General features: G+C 39.3%; 1 protein-coding gene across 2 annotated transcripts in view; it reads left to right on the top strand.

Annotated features, from left to right (window-relative positions):
- plpp3 (phospholipid phosphatase 3) overlaps positions 1-23,346 on the top strand; it is a 154,506-nt gene that overhangs the window by 37,190 nt on the left and 93,970 nt on the right. Inside the window, exon 2 of one of the 2 annotated variants that reach the window (XM_048539285.2) lies at positions 15,872-16,026. In XM_048539285.2, the coding sequence (XP_048395242.1) occupies positions 15,872-16,026 (155 nt within the window). Of the gene's footprint in view, positions 1-15,871; positions 16,027-17,656; positions 17,815-23,346 lie in introns of both variants that reach the window. The other variant, XM_048539284.2, reaches the window with a different exon arrangement.

Consider the following 23,346-nt stretch of genomic DNA (forward strand, 5'->3'; position numbering starts at 1 on the left):
AGAGTTAAGTGTCCACTAAGAATTCAATGGGCCAGCATTCCACGAGCCTTCCCAGGGATTTGGAATGGGAATCCCACACTTTGTTAGCCATCAGCATCACTGGCTGGGAAGGGTGGGAATGTGGGACAGCGGGTGGCAGAAGAAATGATAATGGGATTTGCTAGTTTCCACTATCAAGCATAGGTTATCCTTCACCCCCTAATTTCACAACTTTTGAGTTCATGAACTTTCCCATCACAGACTTAACTGAATAGAGACTGGAAAGTGGCAGGATCCCTGTCCCATGTCTTAATCACTGCATGAATTATGGGAGAGATACGGTTGTGAAATCCCAGCCTGTGTGTGTTGACCCTGTGAGATGAGGACACGTTCTTGCTTGACTACATTACCTATTTCATGTATCCTGCTTCCTGCACTCAAGCATTGACTTTAGCTATAATTCAATGGCTGCTGTGCAAAGCAAGTAGCAGCTGGGAGTTTCAGTTTCTGGCTCAGAGGTGGAAGGTGTTGAAAATGAGCTCAGCTGATGGCCGTGCCATTTCCCTGCCTCCATTCTGTCCCTAGGCCATTTTACATAAACTGGATTCAGGCCAGCAGGGCTGCTACCTGTGTGTAGCAGGTTCTGGCTGGATTGGATGATCCAGCTGGATGATCTCGCTCCATCAGAACCTAATGGAGGTCAGGTAAGAGAGGGAAAGTCAAGTTTTCCAGTCACCTGCTGGGTTCCTGCACGGATGCACACCAGGTTAGCAGTATCCTCAGCGGGAGATGTGATCTTTGTGCTGTAGGGTGACCTCGAGGCACTCTCTCTCTGCCTGTCTGGTGCAAGAGGTGTTTCTGGCCTGCCTCTGGAGGAGCTCCCATAAATCCTTCCCTGACTCCCTTTCAGTGATGCATGAATATTTGAAGAAAAGATGCTTCTAATCTACAGCACCTTAAATCTGACTTCCCTTCCATTGTTGCCTCAGCTCCTTTCAAACCAGACGTCCTCTCAGTGGTAGTTTTTCAGACTGGGAGTAGTTTGTCGTGTTACTCTCCAAAGGTCACTTTTGGAAACATTACTCTTAAAATGTTATAAATGCAGATTCGGGTGCAGACCGTAAGATTTACAAGCTTGGAGATGATTTGAAATTTGCTACAGGAGTCAATAGAGATGTGGTTAATTATGGACTCCATAATGGCATAAATAACTTGGAGAAATGGGAAGCATTGCAGAAGATTTTCGATGTGGAGAGGGTTGAGGTGATGCACTCTGAAAAGACTAATATGGAAAGAAAGTTGAATGTAAATGGCACAATTTTTAAAGGTGTAGATGAGCTAAGAAACCTTGACATCCATATGGAAAATTCCTTAGAAGTGGCAAGACAACTTGCTAAGATTTTTGAAAAAGCATATGGGCTACTTGAGTTTTTAAATAGAGGCACAAGATATAAAAGCGAGAGATTATACTTGAACATCATAGCTTATTGGTTAGGGTTTGACTTGAGTATTTTGGCCAATTCCAAGCACTATACTTAAGGTGGGATAGGTATAGTTAATAAAGAGCACAGACAACGTTGACCAAAATGTTACCAGGAATGAAGGATTTAAGTTCAGTGGAGAGTTTGGTAAGTTAAGATAGTTCTCCTTAGAACAGAAAATGTTACGAGGTGACCCAGTAAAGGCTTTTGAAATGCTGAGAATTTTTGATAAGAGTAGCCAGTGAAAAATCTTTCCCTCTGAGTGAATAAAATCATTGACAAAAGAGTAAGATGAAAGTGAGATTTTTTTATTCTGAGAACTTTTGGGATCTGGAACATCTTACCTGAGAAGGTGGTGGAAAATGGTTCTATGGCAGTTGTGCAGGTGTTCGAGGCAGGATTAAGTCCAACAGTGGGATGCGGGACTTTGAACAACCATTCTCAGAATCAGCACAGTGTTGCTTCAAATGGGATTCCTTTTTTTCTGCTATATGTTTATTTGACTACATGATCCCTTAAACTACAAGCTTGTTGTATTTCAGAAAGTTCCATTCCAATAGATTGAAGCTCCCAGACTTCAATCTTCTATAGCTCTGCCATTAATCTTACTTGAAAAACCCTCAAAGGTAAGAGATCATACTGGATTTTCAATGGTATACTAACATAATTCGTTCTAAATTCCCTCACTGGTCCTTAACAGCTAATTTTATATTTGTGAAATGTCAAGGTTCTGCAGCATGCTAAAAAATCTCCACATGTTTTTAATATAGTTGAAACAATTTTGAGAAGTTTGTTTGTAGTATTTTGCCTCTGTCTTAATTGAATCATAATTGTTTATTTTGCTACCTGAAAATTAAAATTAAAATTGAAGAGATTCTGAACTGGTTTGTTGTTCTCCACCCAGGCCAACTTGGGACCTGGCAGCTTTCTCCACTATTCCTGGGTTACTGCCTGACTCCCAGACCAGCTCATCCTGCTGTCTGAAAATGGGAAATGGTTCATGTGGCAGGGATTTCTGCCTGTGTGCACCCGATCCAGGAGTGAAAATTGGGACCTCAGAGTGGCTTGTTGCTACTTTAACTTTAATTTTTCTTTGTCATTTTCTTGGTTGTAGATAATACCGTGTCATTCCAGCTTTCTCAAACTTTTTTTGAAAATTGACTTAGTGAGATTTTGTATATGACTTTTTCTATTGAATTGTGGGTGCTCGAGTACATCACAGTTTCAGATCTGCACTTAAGCTTTTCATTAGATTCTGATGAAGTTCCTAAATGAGAACCTGAGGACTTAAATGAGAACATCCCACTGAGTGGGAAAATATTCTCTCTGTCTATTCATTCCTCAGAAAATATGTTAGATTGGGTGGAGAATGCATGAAATCAAATCTGTGTGTTCTGCTTTCTTTTATATATTATGATTTCCATCATTTTTCATAATTTCAGTGAATGGGAATGAGTTTATTCACAATGAAAAAAGAGTTCTGAAATATTCTAGCCTTAATTCCAAATGAGCTGCTTGTGCCCACTGTGCATTCTGTAAAGTTTTGCCTCCTATTCCACTTTGTTGTTTTTTTCTCTATTTAATTATTTGTACAAACAAAGAAGGTTGTTGTTCAGAAGCGACTTAATCTCCAACACCCAGTGGAGATTTGTGGCAGGCATACCACAGTGCACCCAGCCAGCGCCATGGTGAATGGTACAATGTAGGCTGGCACTGGAGGCTCAGCTGAGTGGGCAGGATGAACAGTGGATTCTTTGTAAATCTCAGTACAACGATCTTCTTTTTCAAAAAAAGACTCTATTTCCCTTCAGGCTGTCATGACCCTTTTTAGTATTTTGTTCACACATTGCCAGTCTTCTCTTTTGTAAAAGGACATGAAGTGGAAATTGTCCTTATTATTTGTAAGTTTATCATTGCACTGGCTCGAAACTTGAATGGTGCACATCTTACTGGTATATAATTGGGCTATAAAGTGCCAAACACAGTCTGGCTTTTACTTCTGTCTCCTTCTGTGTACTAATCCCTTGTTGTCTGCAAGTTTTTCCCATGTTCCAATTCCTATAGAAATGAGCAGTCAGCCCCCAACAAATTTGGTTATAAGTTTACTTTGTACAGTTTAATGTTTTCTATACCTTTTGCATACAGGAGGGCTGTACTGTACTGACCATAGAGGATACAAATCTTGATTTATTTGTTGTTTGTAATAAGTTGGATGACGTATTGGGATAGATGTTGACCTTTGGTGGAGTGCCTTGCCGTCTGTTATTAAACCACAATCACTCACTTGTGAAGGTGTGGTTTTGTGGAGGGGTGGGGGGGCAGTGGTGGTGGTTGAGGAAGGAGAGGAGTAGCCATGGTTGTTGACACAACCCCAGAGTATTCATAGCTGTCTCTTCCTATGGAGTCCGAAGGAGTATTTCTGCTGTTCCTAGCCCTTGTCAAAACAAAGTGAGTGAAGATTTGAGACTGCTTATTAAAGTATTTTCCCCCCAACCCAGCAACTCCTACTTTCTGTATTCTAGATGAGTGGCATAAAATTGGGTTCAGTGTTTTACACAGTATTTGTCTTCTAAGAGACACAAAATCTAATTGTCAGAAGTAAACAGAGGCTTGTGTTGTAATGAATTTAATTACTTGGTCAGCGAACTTTTTGGAATGGTAAACATCATGTTTTGGGCTGTAGCAGAACACCCAGCATTAAAACAAAATGAGACATCAGGGGTGCAATGAATGCAGTGTGAAATCTGTGCTTCTTGAAACATCATTGTTTTCAAGATATTAATAGATCTCTCTGTTATACTGCATTTTCTAATAATGCCATAAAGATATTGTGCAAACCTATTTGATTGAAATACCAGTTTTAAAGTTGGAAGAGAAAAGAATGCGCTTGTATTCAGGGGCTGTGTCCGATCTGAATACAGTATTGTGGAATCCTGCCTGAACCTGGTCAGTGAGTGTTGGGTTATGGCAGCACGAGACTATGCCATTGGTCTGTGTCTGTCAGATGCGGAGTTGGTCCAGAGGGAATCTGACATACCTTTCTGACCATGATCACAGTGAGTGAGGTATTGGAAGTAAGTGAGGCCAGGAGGGGTACAGCTGTCATTGCTTGCCTCCTGTTTCTCAAGTCTCCAACTACCATTGTCCCAATGTTGTCAAAGTTATTAAAGTTGAGGTCTATCGACATTTCATCTGCATTCGTCTGGTGGAAGCAAGTACAAGTGGAACCACGAACAACCCGTTACTTTCTCCCTCAGTCTGACTGATTGCAATATTAAATTGCAGGCAGCAAAAGTTACTTGCGAGAAACCAGCAGTGTTCTCTTTAAATATGCTGAGCAAGCTTCACTCAACTTCCACTAGAGGCCTGCATAGCCAAAACCTGCCAAATACAGTATTTAGTAAAGAGATGGGGCCCAGCGAAGTTTTTTTTAATTTGATAGTTTCCTTGGAGGCCAAAAGCAGCAAGTGTTCCTCAGGGCCCCATGAGGAAGCATCAGCCCTCACCCCTGTCCTGGATTTCTCATTTCCCCTTCAATTGGGATTTCTCCCCTGAAAAGATTACCTCTTGTTGATTACTGTTCTTAAGACTTAGGGCAGCAGCCTCCTGCCCTCTGATGTTAATGGCTAGAAAGAGTCAGAACCCTTTTCATCAGGGTGTTGGTATGTGGCATATTTGAGGCCTGGTTGCTAAAATTGCCTGAACCCAGTATTCATGGATGTGCATGGAGCTTGCTTTTAGCCATGTTGCAGCCTGGACATTAACACTGAGCTTTATTTAAGTTGAATTCTGTTTCAGTTCTGAGTTCTTGTGTTCACATGTGAGTTATTGCTGAACCTTTTTACTGCTATTCCCATTTCATTTCTTGTCATGTGATAGGTTTTAATTTAAAAGTAATTAGTGTGTTCCAAAGTGACATGAAGCATAGGGTAGCCATAATGGGTGTCAGGAAATCTCTCCAGGTCTCTGAGCAGCTCTTGAGTTACAGCGTCTCATCTGTACAGTATTTTTGCAGCTGGGAAATCTTAAAGTCGAAGAAACTTTTGCATATTTACCTTATGGAGCGGAATTGATGGGAATCGTTTTGAAAGTTGGGGAGAAATGTTTACCATGTGATGCATGAACAAAAGGTGATCCAAAATCTATATTACTTCTCACAGCTCCATCAGAAAAGTTTTTGCTTTTGAAGTTAGTCGGCTATAAAGTAATAATAAACATTGCCACCTTACCATTGACCTTCATCTTCCTTTGAATCAACTTAATTAGTCTTTTACAAACGTCACTTTATTTTCTGTGCCTTCTGTACCACTGTGATCCATATCATTTCACTTTTTGGTGATGGGAAGACTTCGTGTTGATTTGCAACATGTTATCTGAAGATCAAAACTGGTTGGAGTGAAATTAGTCTCTGCAAGATGGACAACTGCAAGTCATAGACCCATTTTATATGCTGCTTGTTTTCCCATTCCAGTGTCTTCAGTGCAAACAAATTGGTTAAGAGTGTGAAAAGACTGGCTGTTTATTAATCAGACATAGTAGGAACTGCAGATGCTGGAGAATCCGAGATAACAAGGTGTGGAGCTGGATGAACACAGCAGGCAGGTCTAGGCCTGAAACGTCAGCTTTCCTAGGCCTGAAATGCTAGCTTTAGATGCACTTAGGTCCGAAACGTCAGCATTAGATGCTCCTAAGATGCTGCATGGCCTGCTGTGTTCATCCAGCTCCACACCTTTTTATCTCGGCTGTTTATTAATGTCCATTTTAAGCTGCTGCTACGGGTCAATTTCACCCCCGGTAGACATTTTTACCTGCATTTTTACCATCTCTGAATACCAGTTATGTGTAACTGACCTATATTTATTTACTCCGGTATAGTACAGTACTGAGAGACCACATGATTGTCAGGTGGCCTTTATACTGGTTCATACATACCTTGAACCAGCCAGCTAAGCTGTTTGGTAAAGATTCCACATTTCTGTCCAAATCTGTCATCACTGACTAGCTTAAAACACTTCCTGTTAAAACACAACCCTCACATGTAACTTTTGTGCTCATTTGGAATTCCTTTCACAAAAACAGCCGTGAAGAAAATGTTAAGATAAGACAATGCAATATAACGATGTTTGAGAATGGTATTGCAGTGGTATTGGCAACTGTCTTCAAGCAGTGGTTCAGAAACTGTAGTTGGAGTAATTGTGTTAGTGGGGACCTTGTGCTTTCACATCACTGAATATAGCGGTCGCTTTTAAAAACAAATCAACAGAACTTCAGATGGGAATAAATATAAAAATGTTGTGAATTTTTTTTTTGTGGTATATGCAGCAATTTTTTGGAATGTGTATCAGAATTCTTCTGGAAGCCACATAAAAGTACCAGTAAAGCTTCATTAAAAACAGAACAGTAATCCGCAAAAGCCTGAGTCACACAGCAAGTGAGTTCACATTTGTATAGATAACAGACGGTGCTAATTTTCTTGGTTATTAAGCCTTCTGCAAAGGAAAAAAACTTGAGCCCTGTGTTGTCACAGCTGTTAATTATTTCAATATCTGTTGGTGGAAAGGGGTAAGACTTCATTGAGGTGTTAGGTTTCTCTACCTACACAATTAATCTAACCTGGTACTGCATATACCTTGCAACACATCACCGATGTGTATGCTATACTAAAAAAATGCTAGAAACACTCAGCCGATTAGACAACTTCTGTCTGGCGAAAGGATATTACCTGGACGTTCATCCTTGAGCATGAAGTTTGAGTTGAGAAAAGAATTTGTTGTGAAGCTTGGCAAAGGGCCCAGAAACCCATTACTCTAGTGAAACATCCAGGCCTCATTGACAGCCTCTGCACTCTGATCTCTGCTGTTAATTTCATAACATTTGTTTACATAATGTTAAGGTTTCTGTTATTTTCTGCAGTTGATATTTTAAAGTCTCTGGATGACTGAAGCTGTAGTCAGAAGGAGCTTTTCTTAAGGAAGACAATGTATCAATAGCTTTTTAAAAGCTGTCTTTTAAGATACATCCAATTGTACACTGTATAATAGGTGAATAGACGGACACTGTACACTGTATAATAGGTGAATAGACGGACAGGCATAGTAACCAGACCTGGAGACCTGTGGGGGATGGGTTCTAGTATTGTCTGGCATGGAGGGGCAACATGCATGGTGATCGGGATTGGTGTAGGTCACAGCTTGACTTGGGAATAAGTAGGGCTTGGGGGTGGCTGGTGGTATAGATTGGCATGAGAAGCATAGGCAAGACCTTTTGAGTTTGCCTTTCAACAGGTTCCTTCATGCAGGCTATGGCTCACAACACTTCTGAAATGCTGTAAAATATGATTCTTTAAATAATCTCACCTGCCTCCATGAAAATAGCAGAGGACGGCCCTAACCTCATGTTCACTGGGTCAGGTTGGTAGCGTCCATTATGGCTTCATGACCTGAATCAGCTTGAAGCTTTAAAAGGTACAATGGAAAATTGGAAGCCCCAGGCACGGGATTCCTAGAATTTGGATCTATCCCAATTTTTAAAGGGCTCCTGTGTTATCCCGACTCAGTGACAATCTAGGTCGTTGTATCAAGTCATTGACTTTCATCAGAGCCAGTGGCTGTCATTCTGTATAGTCTATTCTGAAGTAACTTGTTCTTCATCTACTTACTAAATAAGTACACCTGAACGAGTGTTAGCAATAGGCATCAGCTTGTTCCCCAGATTCCAAAGCTATCACACGAAAATGTTTGGTGAACTAAATAGGTTAGTAGTACGGCCAATGTACAATGTGATTATCATTTTCCTTCCTCCTTAACCAGGTTGGGGCTGCAGAGACAAGGATTCCCTGTGTGGCACAAACTATTGCATATCACTCTGTACTGGCTCCACTAATAGTGAACAAATGCATTTTTAATCATTTCATTTTAGTCTTTGAAGAATTAAGTTAATTTCAAAGGCTTAATACATTGACGAATTGTAACATGTACTTGAAATTATGCTGGTAAATTTTGGTATTGTATTGTATTGGTATTTGGTATTACAGCATTGCTATACGAGTAACATTGGATCTGTTGCCTGTAATACACTATTCTGATTGTCATTCCCAAAGTCAAAGCAACCTCCAAACCCATTGTGTGCAAATGGAAATTAATTGAATATAAACTTGATATTGAGAGATGGTGGTGGATAAAGTCCAGAGAATGTATAAGTCAGAGACAATGGTTCAAAAATTTTACTTGCATACCATCATTCCAAAGTGGTGCTATGTACACTGGCTTAGTTCCCTCGGGGCAGATTGTGCCACAGGCCATGGCGAGACAGTTTTCTTCAACTATATCAATGAAGAATACCATACAGATAGTGGCTCCTAGCACTGTCTGACCCTTTTACAATTGAATCAAGAAGCCTACTTAGTACTTTTCTGAACTTTTGACCTTTGTAGTCTTTGACTTATGAGGCAAATATTCCTGGCAGTGGAGTCAAGGCTTTGTGCTTCAGCAGCATCCATTTTGCTGGTTTATACTGGGTCCACTGGGATTACTAGGCCTCGAGTGGGTGTATGTAAGCGCCATCAAATCTTGAAACATGCCAACTTAATAAAAAGAGTTCTCATTGGCTTCTAGCGCAGCACGCAAAAGAGGAAATGCCTAAGATCTGGGTGGAGAAGGCTGTGGTAGGTAGTAAATTTGGCAAACCGCTCACTCTGGACATGTACTAGAGTTTTCAGCTACATGAGATAGGAAAGAGCATTAGACATAGAAACAGAAGTAGGCCATTCTGCCTAATGAGTCTGCCTTGCTATTCTGTGAGATCACTGCTGATCAGATAATCCTTAATTCATCTTTCCTGCCTTTCTCCAGAACTTTGATTCCCTGAATGATTAAAGATCTGTCTATCTCAATTCTGTGTTGTGGAATTTTTTTGTTCTGTTTGACTTTAGGTCAAATAATTTCTGCTTAAATTAGAAATTAGCTTGAAATTAGCTTCAGTTGTGATGTTTCCTTTGCTGCAGGTGAAAATTCATTAAAATATTTAAGCTTAAGACCAAGCTCCCATTTAAGAAAGAAGTGAGAGAGAAATTGCCTTTCTGCATTTACAAATTGACTTCTGACCGCTCATGTACATTTTAGAAATTTCCAAATATACTGCTTAAGAATCTGGACTTTCTGGATCAGGACCATATAGGTTGTAATTTTAAAACAGGTTGTTCAGCCTCAAATCTTTGGCAACTTAGGTTAAGCTTGTTTTCTCTCTTGAAGCACGTTAGTGAAAGGGCGGCCCGGTGGCTCAGTGGTTAGCACTGCAGCCTCACAGTGCCAGGGACCCGGGTTCGATTCCAGCCTCTGGTAACTGTCTGTGTGGAGTTTGCACATTCTCCCCGTGTCTGCGTGGGTTTCCTCCGGGTGCTCCGGTTTCCTCCCACAGTCCAAAGGTGTGCAGGCTAGGTGGATTGGCCATGCTAAATTGCCCGTAGTGTTCATGGGTGTGTGGGTTGTAGGGGGATGGGTCTGGGTGGGATGCTGCAATGGGCGATGTGGACATGTTGGGCCGAAGGGCCTGTTTCCACACTGTAGGGAATCTAATCTAATATCAGTTTTGTATGCACTTAATGACCCAACGTTTCGGCCCTCTGCTGGTGATGTGTGCTTATGGTGGCACTGATAACTTCTTACCTGTCCACAATAGATACTTTGCTACTGGCCCTGTGAATGCTAGCAGGATCAGTGCAGGAGAGTAATAGTAGGCAAAATCATTAATTAATTTCACAGCTTATGGCCCACGATATTCAGGATCTGAGTCACCTTCGTTCACTCTGACTTTGATTTCCCCATCAAATCTAGTTGGATGAATAAAGTATTATAGAGAGCAAGGGATAATTCTCGTGACTTTTCTGAAAAATAACTGCTTTAAGTGTGGCAAATATTCATTTTGAAATTCCTAGTTTTGTTTTAATAGGGAGATCTACAAAGTTGAAAAGTGTTTATTTGCTTCCTGAGGTAAAATCCTGGATGTGAGACTGAGAGTCGGACACAGGCCACTTCAGTTATGCTCACCACATGAGTGCAAGTTCAGCACAAAGTGTCCTCTGCTTTCCCTCAGGCGGCCCTCGAAAGCCAATCCCTGTTTTTCTAAAGTGATCTTAAGCATTAAAATCTGAGGGAGTAAAGTTTCAAAGAATTTTGACACAATGCTGACTTCTTCTTGAGGCCTTTGATTTTTTTTTTCCCTTTTAACACTACAAATTGATCAAACTGACTGAATAGGTTTTAAAAACCACTCCCTTCCTTCCTCCTTAAACCAAAACAGTCCTTGAAATAAGCATAGGTCTGTGAGAATTGAGGCTCTTTTGTTTAGTCATAGAGTGAAGTTAGCAGCACGGCCAGTGACCTGTCACTCATATTGGCGTTTGGGATACTCCTTTCAATAATGTGCTTCAAGAAAGAAAACAAGCTTAACCTAAGTTGCCAAAGATTTGAGGCTGCAACCTGTTTTAAAGTTACAACCTATATGGTCCTGATCCAGAAAGTCCAGATTCTTAAGCAGTATATTTGGAAATTTCTAAAATGTACATGAGCGGTCAGAAGTCAATTTGTAAATACAGAAAGGCAATTTCTCTCTCACTACTTTCTTAAACGGGAGCTTGGTTTTAAGCTTAAATATTTTAATGAATTTTCACCTGCAGCAAAGGAAACATCACAACTGAAGCTAATTTCAAGCTAATTTCTAATTTAAGCAGAAATTATTTGACCTAAAGTCAAACAGAACAAAAAAATTCCACAACACAGAATTGAGGCTATTATTAGTTGCTTATTACGTTACTGGGGATAATGGAAAAAAATTACTAAGCATTGTTGCTGGCTGAAATTTTTAAAACAACACTGCCATTCACAGCTTGATGTTGAGAGATTTAAATGTCCTGGAAGTTGGTGAATAGAATTTCACATGAATGACCTATGATCCCCGTTCAAAACTCTCAGATGACAATAAGACATCCAAGTTGACATTTGGAACACAGATCATTTAGATGTGCCTTCCATTCTGTGGTCTTGCATGGCATTTCATGGAAGGTTCAAAGTTTTAAGCCCTTGTGACCCAAGGGTGTAACCCTGGGATGAACCCAATTTCACCCTCTGATATCTATTTATGTTAGTATTGAGAGAGCAAACTGAGCTCAACATTTGAATAACAGACTAGTCAATGACATACTACCTGTGCTTGCAACTGACCAGTACTTACAAGCTCCTCATGTTCCAAAGAGCTGTTTCATCAGTCATTGTGGTTCGAAATAAATAATGTACAATTTAAATTTGCTAACTTACCTAAAAGCAGAGGATAAGCCAAGTGACTAGACATGATTAGAAAAAGTTTGCTTTGTGTGAAGGCTTAAAGCCAAAAGCTAAAATTTCTCGTGGTCTGGTGAGTTGACCGTAAGGCTCCCCAGGGGAAGCTATGGTCTGGTGGTGTTATCACTGGACTGTTAATCCAGAGACCCAGGTAATGTTCTGGGACCTGGGTATCAAATCCACCCCTGTGGCAGATGGTGGAATTCGAAATCAGTAAAAATCTGAAATTAAGCGTCTACTGATGATCATAAATTTATGGTTGATTGTTGGGAAAAAAAATTCATCCAGTTTATCATTGTCCGTTAGGGAACAATACTGTTATCCTTACCTGGTTTGGCCCATATGTGACTCCAAACCGACAGCGGTGTGGTTTTGCCTCATCACTGCTGTCTGGACAATTAGATAATAAACGCTGGCCTAGCAAAGAATACCTTCACCTACTGACTGAATAAAAACAAGAATTTGAATCTGTAATTGGCTATTTCTTATTATTATGTACAATTCAGATTCATTACCTTAATTTGTATCTTAACAAAAAGATGAAAATCAATTTTTTTGGTGATAATCTGCATTTGAATAACAATAAGGCAACAGATGTCAAAAATGATGTACTGCAGAGAAAGAAATAATGAGTTGGATTTGCAGGTATTTTCACATTAATGTTACCTTCAAGGTGTTGACTTGTTTTGAGCTCTGTTAAATTTGAGAGGTCAATTGTTTGTGGAGTGTTGGCCAGTTTGACTTAGAATGCAAACATAAAGGTGAGTACAGCAAGATAAGGCCTGCTGGATGGAGATTACTGGAGAAAGGTCATGCTCTATAAAACTTAAGCAAAAGATAAAACACAATCTGCTTGTAATCAAGTGGTTCTTTCTAGGTTACAGGTTTCTTATCTGTAGATTTATTACCTTTTAAAGTATTGTTCTAAGAGTTTTACATCTGAATTACCAAGTATGGTTGATGGCTATTTTTCCTGAAATGTCAAATCTAAACACTCATTGATTAAAGAGTTTGGGAGGTCACTGAAAACCAGATGCTGCTTAAAAAACCTATGTTTTCTAGAAAGGATCTCAATAGAAATGAATTGGCTAAGGTGATGCTACTTCATAACAAGTGCTAATTTTTATCCAATTTAATAAACTTACCCGTCAGATCTGTTAGATCTTGCCACTATAAATGATTAAATCTTCAGCTCAATCATGCCTGATTACTCATAAGAACTTGTCACTGTGCATTTAACATAGAAAATAGATGCAGAACTAGACCATTTGTCCCTTTGAGGCTGCACCATAGAATCCCCACAGAATGGAAGCAGGCCCTTTGGCTCAATAAGCCCACACCGACCCTTGGAGCATCCCGTTATAACCCATCTAATCTAAAGGCCCCTGAACACTACAGGCAATTTAGCTTAGCTGATCCACCTAAACTGCATAACTTTGGACTGTGGGAGGAAACCAGAGCACCCAGAGGAAATCTATGCAGACACAGGGAGAGCGTGCAAACTCCACACAGTCGCCCGAGGGCAGATTTGAACCTGGGTCCTTGGCGCTGTGAGGCAGCAGTGCTAACCACTGAGCCACTGTGTCATCTCAGCATTCAAAAGGATCATGACTGATCATGCAATTTCAGTATCCCATTCCTGCCCTCTCCTCCCATACCGCTTGCTCCTTTCAGCAGCGATAGTCATGCCCACTTCCCCCTTGAAGATATCTTATCTACTGGCCCTAACAGCTTTCTGTGGCAGAGAATTCTACAGGTTCACAACTCTCTGTGTGAAGAAATGTTTCCTCATCTCAGTCCTGAACGGTTTATCCCTTTATTCTTAGATTGTGACCCCTTGTTCTGGACTGCCCCGATATTGGGAACATTCTTCCCACACCTAGCCCCAGCAGGATTTTATATGTTTCTACGAGATTCCCCTCATTCTTCTAAATTCCAGCGAGTACAAGCTCAGTCGACACAGTCTTTCCTTATATGTCAGTCCTGCCATCCCAGGAATCGTCTGGTCAATCTTCATGGACTCCCTCAAAAGCAAGAATGTCCTTCCTCAGACTAGGAGACCAAAACTGCACACAATATTCAAGGTGTAGCCTCACTAGGGCCTTGTATAACTACAGTAAGACATCCTTACTTCTATACACAAATCCTCTCACTATGAAGGCCTGCATGCCATTAGCTTTCCTCACTGCCTGATGCATCTGCATGCCAACCTTCAAGGACTGTTCCACTAGGTCTCATTGCACCTCACCTTTTCCTAAACTGCCACTGTTCAGATAATAATCTGTCTTCCTGTTTTTGCCAGCAAAGCGGATAATCTCACATTTATCCACATTATTTTACATTTGCCATGTATTTGCCCTCTCAGCCAGTCTGCCAAAGTCACCCTCCAGCCTCTTAGGATCCTCCTCACAGCACACACTACCATCCGGCTAAGTGTGATCTGCAAATGTGGAGATATCGCATTCAATTCCTTCAACCAAATCATTAATGTACATTGTAAACAACTGGAGTTCCACCACTTAACTGTGCAGCATGTCACTTGTCAATGCCAGCTGCTCTGAAAAGAACCCTTATTCCAACTCTTTGCTACCTGACTGCCAACCAATTCTCTTACATGTCAATATATTACCTCTGATACCATGACCTTAAATTTTGATTACCTCGTGTGGAATCTTGCCAAAAGCCTTTTGAAAGTCCAGATACACAACTCTACTGTTTTGCTGATTGAAAACAATAAATGCTGGACATCACAGCGGGTCAGACAGCATCCATGGAGAGAGAGCAGGCTAATGTTTCGAGTCTAGATGACTGTTTGTCAGAGATGAAGTGAATCATTCTCACATTCCGATCACTTAATCTGAACTATCAACATCTTTTCTCCAGCAGCACTCTACACCCACTAGCCACTGTGCCCCCAACAAACTATATCATAAATGCTGTCCCCTCCACACTTCACTTGAGCTCTGATAAAGAGTTGTTCTGATAAAGACACATTAGCTTGCTGTCTCTCCGTGGATGCTGTTTGACCTGCTGTGATCTCCAACATTGGTTTGGTTTCAGTACAGATTCAAGCATCTGCAGTAATTTTCTCCTATCTACTGATTCACCATTGACTTCTCTAGGAGTACTTTGGAGCTTAACCATGTGTTTTTAGTTTGACAATGCTTGACTGTAAGCGATTTCCCACTAAGGACAATATGCTTGTGTACTATTAGTTTATCAATCAAACAAAAAGTAAATAAATGGTGTTTGCTGTTGGTTAGAGTATTAACACTTTAAAAATCCAAAATCTCTTATATGGTGCATTTGCATAATTGACATCACTGTGTAGAGAACTCAAGATGATTATCTGTATCTTGTAGGAGGTTAATAAACTGTTGGTAACCAGACAAAATTGTTACCTTACTGCAATTTGCCATTGCTATGGTGCAGTTTGATTTTATTCATTCTGCTGTACTGATAAATAGAAGGCCAGAGCTTGAAGTGCGAGTGCATGTGGAGACTAGTTTAAATCCTATACAACAAATCAAAATTTCAAAAAAATTAAGCATTTTATTTGTCTCAACTAATCTATAACATTTTTTTCATAGAACAGTGGCAATGCCTGTTGTTTTTACAAACCCTGTTGGGCATTATACAGAAGGAGCGATTGGCAATATGAGAAAAGCAGTGGTTGTGTAACAAGGATGTTTCTTGAAAAGGCACAGCAACATCATTCAAATCTTTCTGGAAAGATCATTCACTTGATTTATGCAGCAGTCTATTAGCATCATTATTGATGTGAAATGATATGGCAATTTTAGGAACAGTTATGACACTATCCAATGGGAATATAAATGTTCAATACAAACCTGTAAAGATTCCGGTGATGCTGAGCCTTTGCTATGTGTTCTCTCCTGCATTTTGTTTCATTGTCAGCAAAGGATGCTCATTGTTTTGCTAAAAGGTATATTACAGTTTTGATTTAAAGAAAATAAAACCGTGTAGTAGTTACAAATCCGGTCTGAACGGGTCTCTTTGTCAGTTTGGAATCTGATCAGATTTGTAACATTTACATTTATTTCTTTATCTGTTCAGTTATTCTTCCAGCTGCAGTTATAAATGTTGCAGGCATCTCTCCCTATCAAAGAGGGTTTTACTGCGATGACGACAGCATCAAGTACAGCTATAAGAAAAGTGTGGTACCCAATCTCCTGCTCTTAGCAGTGGGAACACTACTGCCAATTGCTTGTGTAAGTTTATATCTGCTGGTGCATGGCCAAGCCAAGACAAAGTGAAATGTGGCACTTCCTGACAGTAGTTATTTTCTTAATGGGCTCTTTGATTCTCAGCAGCTCTGTTGCTCATGGAGTAGCGTCAAATGTTTTAGGAAGCATCTCAGAAATGCTTTTAATTAAGCCTCTTTAGGGTGTGACCAGGCCTAACACCTGTAAATCTTTCCCCTATTCAGTCATTTCTATGTTTATATTCTTGTTAATACACCCAGGGAATCAACAACCTATTTAATCTTTTCAGCAGCAGTCACTTGTAAAGTGAAAATATTTAGGTACCCCCATCCCAGACATGTAACAATAGGGTATGTCTTTAATCTTTTACACCAAGAATAATCTTTGAATTCATCTGAGTGAGAGCTATCAAACAGTATTTTCTGTTGTCTCTGTGTGAGTGAAAGGGACAGAAAGGACAAAGCACAGTTCATATCATCCTTTGTACCTCTGTTGAACCCATGTCCCAAGATGAAAGGAACAGACAATTTCCTGTCATATTTATGATATTAAGCAGAGTTTTAAATATGGAATAAAAAATTGGAGCACAGCAGAAATGTACAAATTTCTAATAAAAATCAAGTGCCAAGTAAACAAGGAGTTGGGGGTGAAATTGAGAAGTGAAGAAACAAAGATCTGTGGTAACGTTTCAAAGAATTATGAGGGGATTAGAGGATTACCTTACTAATCAGGGCTGCTTATGCACTAATATCCCTTGTAGATTTATGGGATTAATTATAACATTAATTACAAGACAATTATGGAAAAATTTCTGTGTGTTGATACATTAACCCTTGATTGGGATGCTTCAACCCCCAACTAAATGTATGATGCACGAGCCCTGTCAGAATATATTCCGTAGAAAAGCTTAGTAGTTGAATTAATGTTACTTTAATATGATGCATTATTTTACAAATAGTATGAAAGCAAAAATATATGAATGAAAGAGATTAATCTTCTGATCAAACTTCTATCTTTTAAGTGGCATAAACATCCTACAATTCAAGTGAAGCACAGTATATGTTGGGGATTTTTTAAATTCATTCATGGGACAAGTGCATTGCGGTTTAGGCCATCATTATTACCTATCCCTAATTGCCTAGAGCACATTGCTGTGGGCCTGGAGCCATATGTAGACCAGACCAGGTAAAGATGGCAGTTTCCTTCCTTAAAGGACAAAAGTGAACCAGTGTTTCTGACAATTGACAATCATTAGACTTTTAATTCCAGATTTTTATTGAACTCAAATTCCACCATCTGCCATGTTGGTGATTTGAACCTGGATTCCCCAAGATATTATCTTGGTCTCTGGATTAACAGTCCAGTGATAATACAACTAGGCCATTGGCTCCCCTGGGTAATTATCAATATACTATCTAATTTCTGCAACTATACACATTCTATAAATGAATTATTGCAGCATAACATTTGAAATAGTAATTCGTGGGAGGGATGTGGAAATGATGAATGGAATCTTTTTTGCATTTGAGCTATATGCCACATTTTACTCTGTTGAAGCAGTTGTGCCCCTAAGCTGTTTGTTGTCTCTGTTACTTACTCTTGCTTTGTCTGTATCTGTTGTCGTCCTTTCTATTAGCTGGCCTCCCTTTCCTGGTTATCGAAACTAGCACCATCAAACCTTATAAGCGTGGATTTTACTGCAATGATGAAAGCATCAAGTATCCCTATAAGAATGGAGAAACAATCAGTGATGCTGTGCTTTGTGCTGCTGGTATTCTAATCACCATCCTCTCTGTAAGTCTCTGATCACTTTGATCAAATCAATTGTGCTTTTTAGTTTGCTAGTGGAAAGCAAGCCGTAAATCTGCAGAATTCCTTCACACAATTTATTTCCATCATTATGCCACTTCAAAACTAATGAACAAGGAATTACAAAAATCTAGTCATGACTTTTTTATTCCAGAATTTCTAGTAAGTATAGTTAGATTTATAGGGAGATCCTGAAGTTCTGCATTCTTTTGGCGCAAAATTGGAATAGTTGTGGCATATGGAGATAGAATGTCAAGTATTTTACAGAGTTACACCTATTCTCAGATACATACTAAATTCTAACAAAAGAAATTAGGTAGTATATTGATAATTACCCAGGGGAGCCAATGGCCTAGTCTACCTACAAAGAATGGGATAATGTGAACAAAAATGACAATTCCAAGAATTGCTTCATTTGTTTCGGAAATAAATTTGGCTTAACTTAAACTTGTAGAAGAGAAGAAAATTGCGTCAAAACTTAACACATAGGGAATAGGATGGGGTCACAGGCTTTTAAAATCAGAGATTTTCCTGAACAGGAGTATGGAATCTTGAACTGCTGTTGGGAATGGCAAGCAAGGTGGGCCAATGGGGAAATTAATTGTGTGGGAGGCCAGAGTTCAGGATCCTGAAGTTGGGATGAATTTCTGCAATTAAGTCCTTGGAACTTAAGGAAGATTGAACTTCTTGTTGGACTATGTAAAATTTCCTAGATTGCTTTTCCAGGGCTCTCATTCCCATACTGACCTATCTGCAGTTTTATAATGGGATAAGTAAGACCTAGCCTGCAGGCGTGCCCTTGGCCCAATTAAGGCCATTAAATGGGTAATTAATTACCCTTTAAGAGCTTTTTTTTTTAACCTAACCTTAAGCTTTAGACAGGAGGATGGAGCTCAGAAACAAAGGAGAGGCCTGAAAAGTCACCTTGCTCAATCCTCAGATGGGAAGGAGTGTGGGGCACCTCCTTAAGTGGCCTCTTTTTTACATCTACTCTTTTCTCCCTCCACCCATCCTCTGCAGATGCTACCATGCCTGGCCTCACCCTGATGATATTTGTCCCACTCTCTCCACCTCCCTGGGCCTCATTTCCCACCTCATAATGAGGCCGCCTGCACTTACCTGATACTGAAAATTTGGGACTCAGAACCTGGGGATTGCTTTTACTTCCAATCCTGTCCACTGATACAGGTGTTGTTTGATTGACTGCCAGCTCTTTGAGGCAGGATGTCAACTCGAGCGAAGAGTGTAGGCCCCAGCTGCAGCTAAAATGGCCGTAGTGCAGCCACATTTGGCAAGGAAGCATCCCCTGCTGATTTTTCCAGGTGAGAAACTGTGCCATTTAAAACAAAATCCTGTCTATAGAGTTATTAGGTTTTCATGTATAGAATATGAGTGAATTGACACTCAAGATTACAAACCTTACTAAAAATGTTAGTGACTTGAATTAAAATCAAAATAGGTGCTGAATTGTGTACACCGTATAACCACATTTGCAGAAATGTGAAATTGTCACAGGGTTGTTCACACTTGAACCAATACAAATATGTATTTTTACTAACACATTTCATCTACTCACACGACTGGTGGTGAAAATGAGCTGACTTCTGGGGATGGGCCATGTTCCACTGAATCACTCCTAGGAAATGTGTTCAGAAAATGACATTTTCTGTCTTGCAAAAGATAGCCATCTCCTTATCCACTTTTCAATCAAGTACTGCACACTTTCTTTTAGTTGTGAGAACTTGCAAGTAGTGCAAATAAGAGGACTGACAGCATTTTAACTGTTTATTTCCGTTTTTCTCATTCAAATAATTCATCTACTTTGATCTGGATAGTAGTTTCAATTGTTTGTTTGTTTGAGCATATTCTCTCAATGACAGAAAACCACTTGTAAAATTCCAATTCCAGCCTCAAACCTATTCATCTTGAAGTCAGTGCCAGGAATATTTCCTTACTACGGTGGCAAAGTTTCAAAAATAGTTTTTTCTTGTAAGTTTGCTCCATTTTCGGTATCCATAGCAACACCATCTCTATGCAAATTGGCTGTTCATGTGAAGTGTGTTTATCTGCAAGGTGGTTCTAATTTTGAGGTAATGGTATGTTAAAGAGGCCTGCAGGATTCAGAATTACTGAATCAACCAATCAAACTAAAAATAAAGAAAAAAAAAGATCATGAATGTGAAAATTTAAAGAAAAAGTTTTCAATTAAATGAACTGTGACATTGAAAAGTCAGAGATTACAAAATCTTTCCAAAAGGCTTTGAAAATAGGGAAATTAATTACTTTGGCAAAATGCCACTGAGCTTTAGCTGTTGAAATGTATGCAGTAGATTTTGCAGATTCCATGAAGGATTTGGTGATTCTTTTGCTCTGTCCAGTCCACAGTGTTCCAGCTGAGGCAGTACCATTAGACCTCAGCCTCCAGGATAGCTCCAATTCCTGCTTAGTGTGTGTGTGTCTAAGGGCAAGGCATAAGGAGTTGAAATTGTTCCTATTTAATTTATTGTCCAAGTCCACTGATGCAGACCCTAAAATGCTTGATTTCTGCAATTTGTCTAAAGAATGATATCCTATCAGCAATATATAATAATGAACAAGTGAAACAACTGATCAGGAAAGTCACAGGATGATTTGGGAGATTGCATCGTTACCATCACTTCTGTCAGAAGAGAGACTGCCTCTGGTGTTGTTGATTATACACTATCCTTTCATCTTTGCAGTCTGGGTTCAATGTGATCCTAGGCTGATGTGATGAAAATCTCCTTTGCCTGCTGGTTAAAGGATTGGATATGAAATAGTTTTATATAACCTCAAACAGTTTCTCTTGCTCAGAATAGAATTCTGTTGTTGCAGCGATGGAGATGAGACAGAACGCAGAGAAGAGTAGAAGAAGATTGACTCCTAACCATATACGAACCTGAAGTTGAAAATGTTTATTATTGACCGTGAAAATCATCACTTTATTGAACAGAAAATTAACAAAAAATAGTTTTAAATGAACCAACGAAAGAGGATCGAAAACAAAAATTGCTGGAGAAACTCTTATGGGCCTGACAGTATCTGTAGGGAGGAAAACAAAGTTAACGTTCTGATGAAGGGTCACTGAATTTATCAATGTTAACTCTATTTCTCTCTTTACAGATTCTGCCAGGCCTGCTGCGTTATTCCAGCAATTTCTGTTTTTGCTTTAGGTTTCCAGCATCCACAGTTGTTTGTGTTTTTTTCCAAGGAAAATGGAAATTTGCTCATAGATTGAAATGGAGCCAGAGCCATTTTCGATTATATAGTCAGTTCTGATATCATGCGATAGTTCCATTCTCATGCGATCTCATGCAATAGCTGCTCTATTTAAACTAATAGGGCTGGAATTGCGTTATAGCCAATACAGGTGAGAAAAATTCGCACTCTACAAATGGTGGTCTAAATTCTCTAATCTCATTAAAGCCAATTTGCATTGAAGAAACATGCATTACGGCAGAACTGACAGTAGTTGCTTTAGGAAGTATAGCTGCCTACAGCCCATCTCCAGAACTACAAAAAGAAGGCACAATATTCCAATTTAACTTGCCAGTTTACAGAATTGTGTCTGATATTGCCATTTGCAACAAAGCACAGAGCATATATCTACTGTAAACTGGGAGAGCCGAAGCAAAAAAAGCTATTGCACTATCTTGCTTTATTTATTCTAGCCCCAGCATTCTGCAATGGTTTCATTTTTCAGACCCTTGGCCCTTTGGTATTTTAAGTTGTTGTAAGAATCTTATTTTAAATTGTTTTGGATGCTCTCAACTTATGCTTGGGTTCAGACTCACAGCATGAAGTTGCCAGTATCTTGGTAAGATTTAACATTAAAGTAGCTATCTCATTCAATGAAGTCATACAGATGTTTATTGGGAGAAATGACAAAACGTACATTGCACAGAACTAACCATACACTTTGAAGGTTTCGACATTAGTATTTTGAGCAATCTCAGAAAACTTTATTCTGCTTCTGTTCTGTTCAGTATCTGACTCAGGACTGCTTGACACTGATACTGAGTGTTAGATATGAAAATTATTTCAATTTGAGCCCTCAGCGTCCCCAGTCAATGAGCAATATCAAGTTTTGCAAACATAAATTCTGAGTATAAACGGACAAAATGATTCCAAATGATTTATCCATTTTGTTGGATATTTATTTCTTGATTTTGAGGACCAAGGCTACCAAAATAGCTTGTTCTTGTTTTTGACTGTTTTGTGAAATATTGTTTTGCCCCACACCATATCACAAAGCATTACCTGGTTAGGAGGGTGTGTTGGAGGTGGCGTGGTGCCCTCAGTATTTGTGTCTGGGATGTGACTAGTCCTCCTATAGGTTTTCTTCCTTCCTTCCCCATGTCAAAGAGTTTGATTTATTTTTGTTGCATCTGCTGACAGTATGGTGGATTTTAAGATCATGTGAATGATCATTGCGGCAAAGGATAAAGGTAAATATATATACCGTGTCACTATGTTGGTTTTTTTATGCTCAGCGCATACTGCTCACTGACTTTTACATGAAGAAACACAATGAATGCTTCAAGAAAGACATCACAACATTGAAACATAGCCATCAATAAATGGCGTTTGGCTATGCAATTTTCAAATTTGAAATAACCTCAACATAGATCTTAGTATTCACTTCAGTTCTGTTCCATACACTTAAGTTAGAAATCTTCTCCCTTAATGAAATATTCTTGTTTGGCAATGCATTGGCATTTTTCAGGCATTAGAAATTACACTTGTGTGTTTATCTCAGGGCTATACAGTAGATCAAAAATGTAATTCATCATAACCATGTGTTTGGTCAAAGGTAATCAGTGTAACTCCATGAGATTGCACATCTTATTCACTTGAGAGAATCGAGTGAAGAATCGAAATTGCTTTCACATTGCGTTATATTTAAGTGATGGGATCAATTGTATTTGGCAGTGCAATGTTTAACAAATTTACCTCTTATATTTAGTGCTATTTAAATATTGTCAATGAACTGGTTACAGTCCTGCCACCACCTGTTCCCCAATCCCCAAAAAATAAGTAGCTTATATTCATTATGAATGTGACACCTCAATAACATAATGATCCTTCAACTTGTTATAGACCAGACCAAACCCCATCAAAATTTATTATGAAGATAGTCCAAGTCTTAATTTTTCCTTTTCTATAAGTAAGTGCAAGGCATTATGTTCCAGATGCAATTCAATTGGTCAAACAATCAGGCTTGAAACAAAACACACCTTATTCATTCTCTGCAATTAAAACATAGACAAAATAAAAAGAAAAGAATTGGCTTTGCTGTAACTCTATCGAGATCTTTAACAAAATAATGTTTAAATATTAACTACTACTAATTAACAGTTCCAATAATGTAACATCCCATAAACACACCCTTGGTAGAGGCAAATTCAGTAAAATACATTTGTCTCACATGCAATTCTAGAAGCAGGAGGAGAACACCAGCTTTTAGCTGTAGCAGAGAGATGAAAAAGAACTTTCACA

Source organism: Stegostoma tigrinum, chromosome 8 (genome assembly GCF_030684315.1).
Source record: "Stegostoma tigrinum isolate sSteTig4 chromosome 8, sSteTig4.hap1, whole genome shotgun sequence".
NCBI classification, from domain to species: Eukaryota; Metazoa; Chordata; class Chondrichthyes; order Orectolobiformes; family Stegostomatidae; genus Stegostoma; species Stegostoma tigrinum.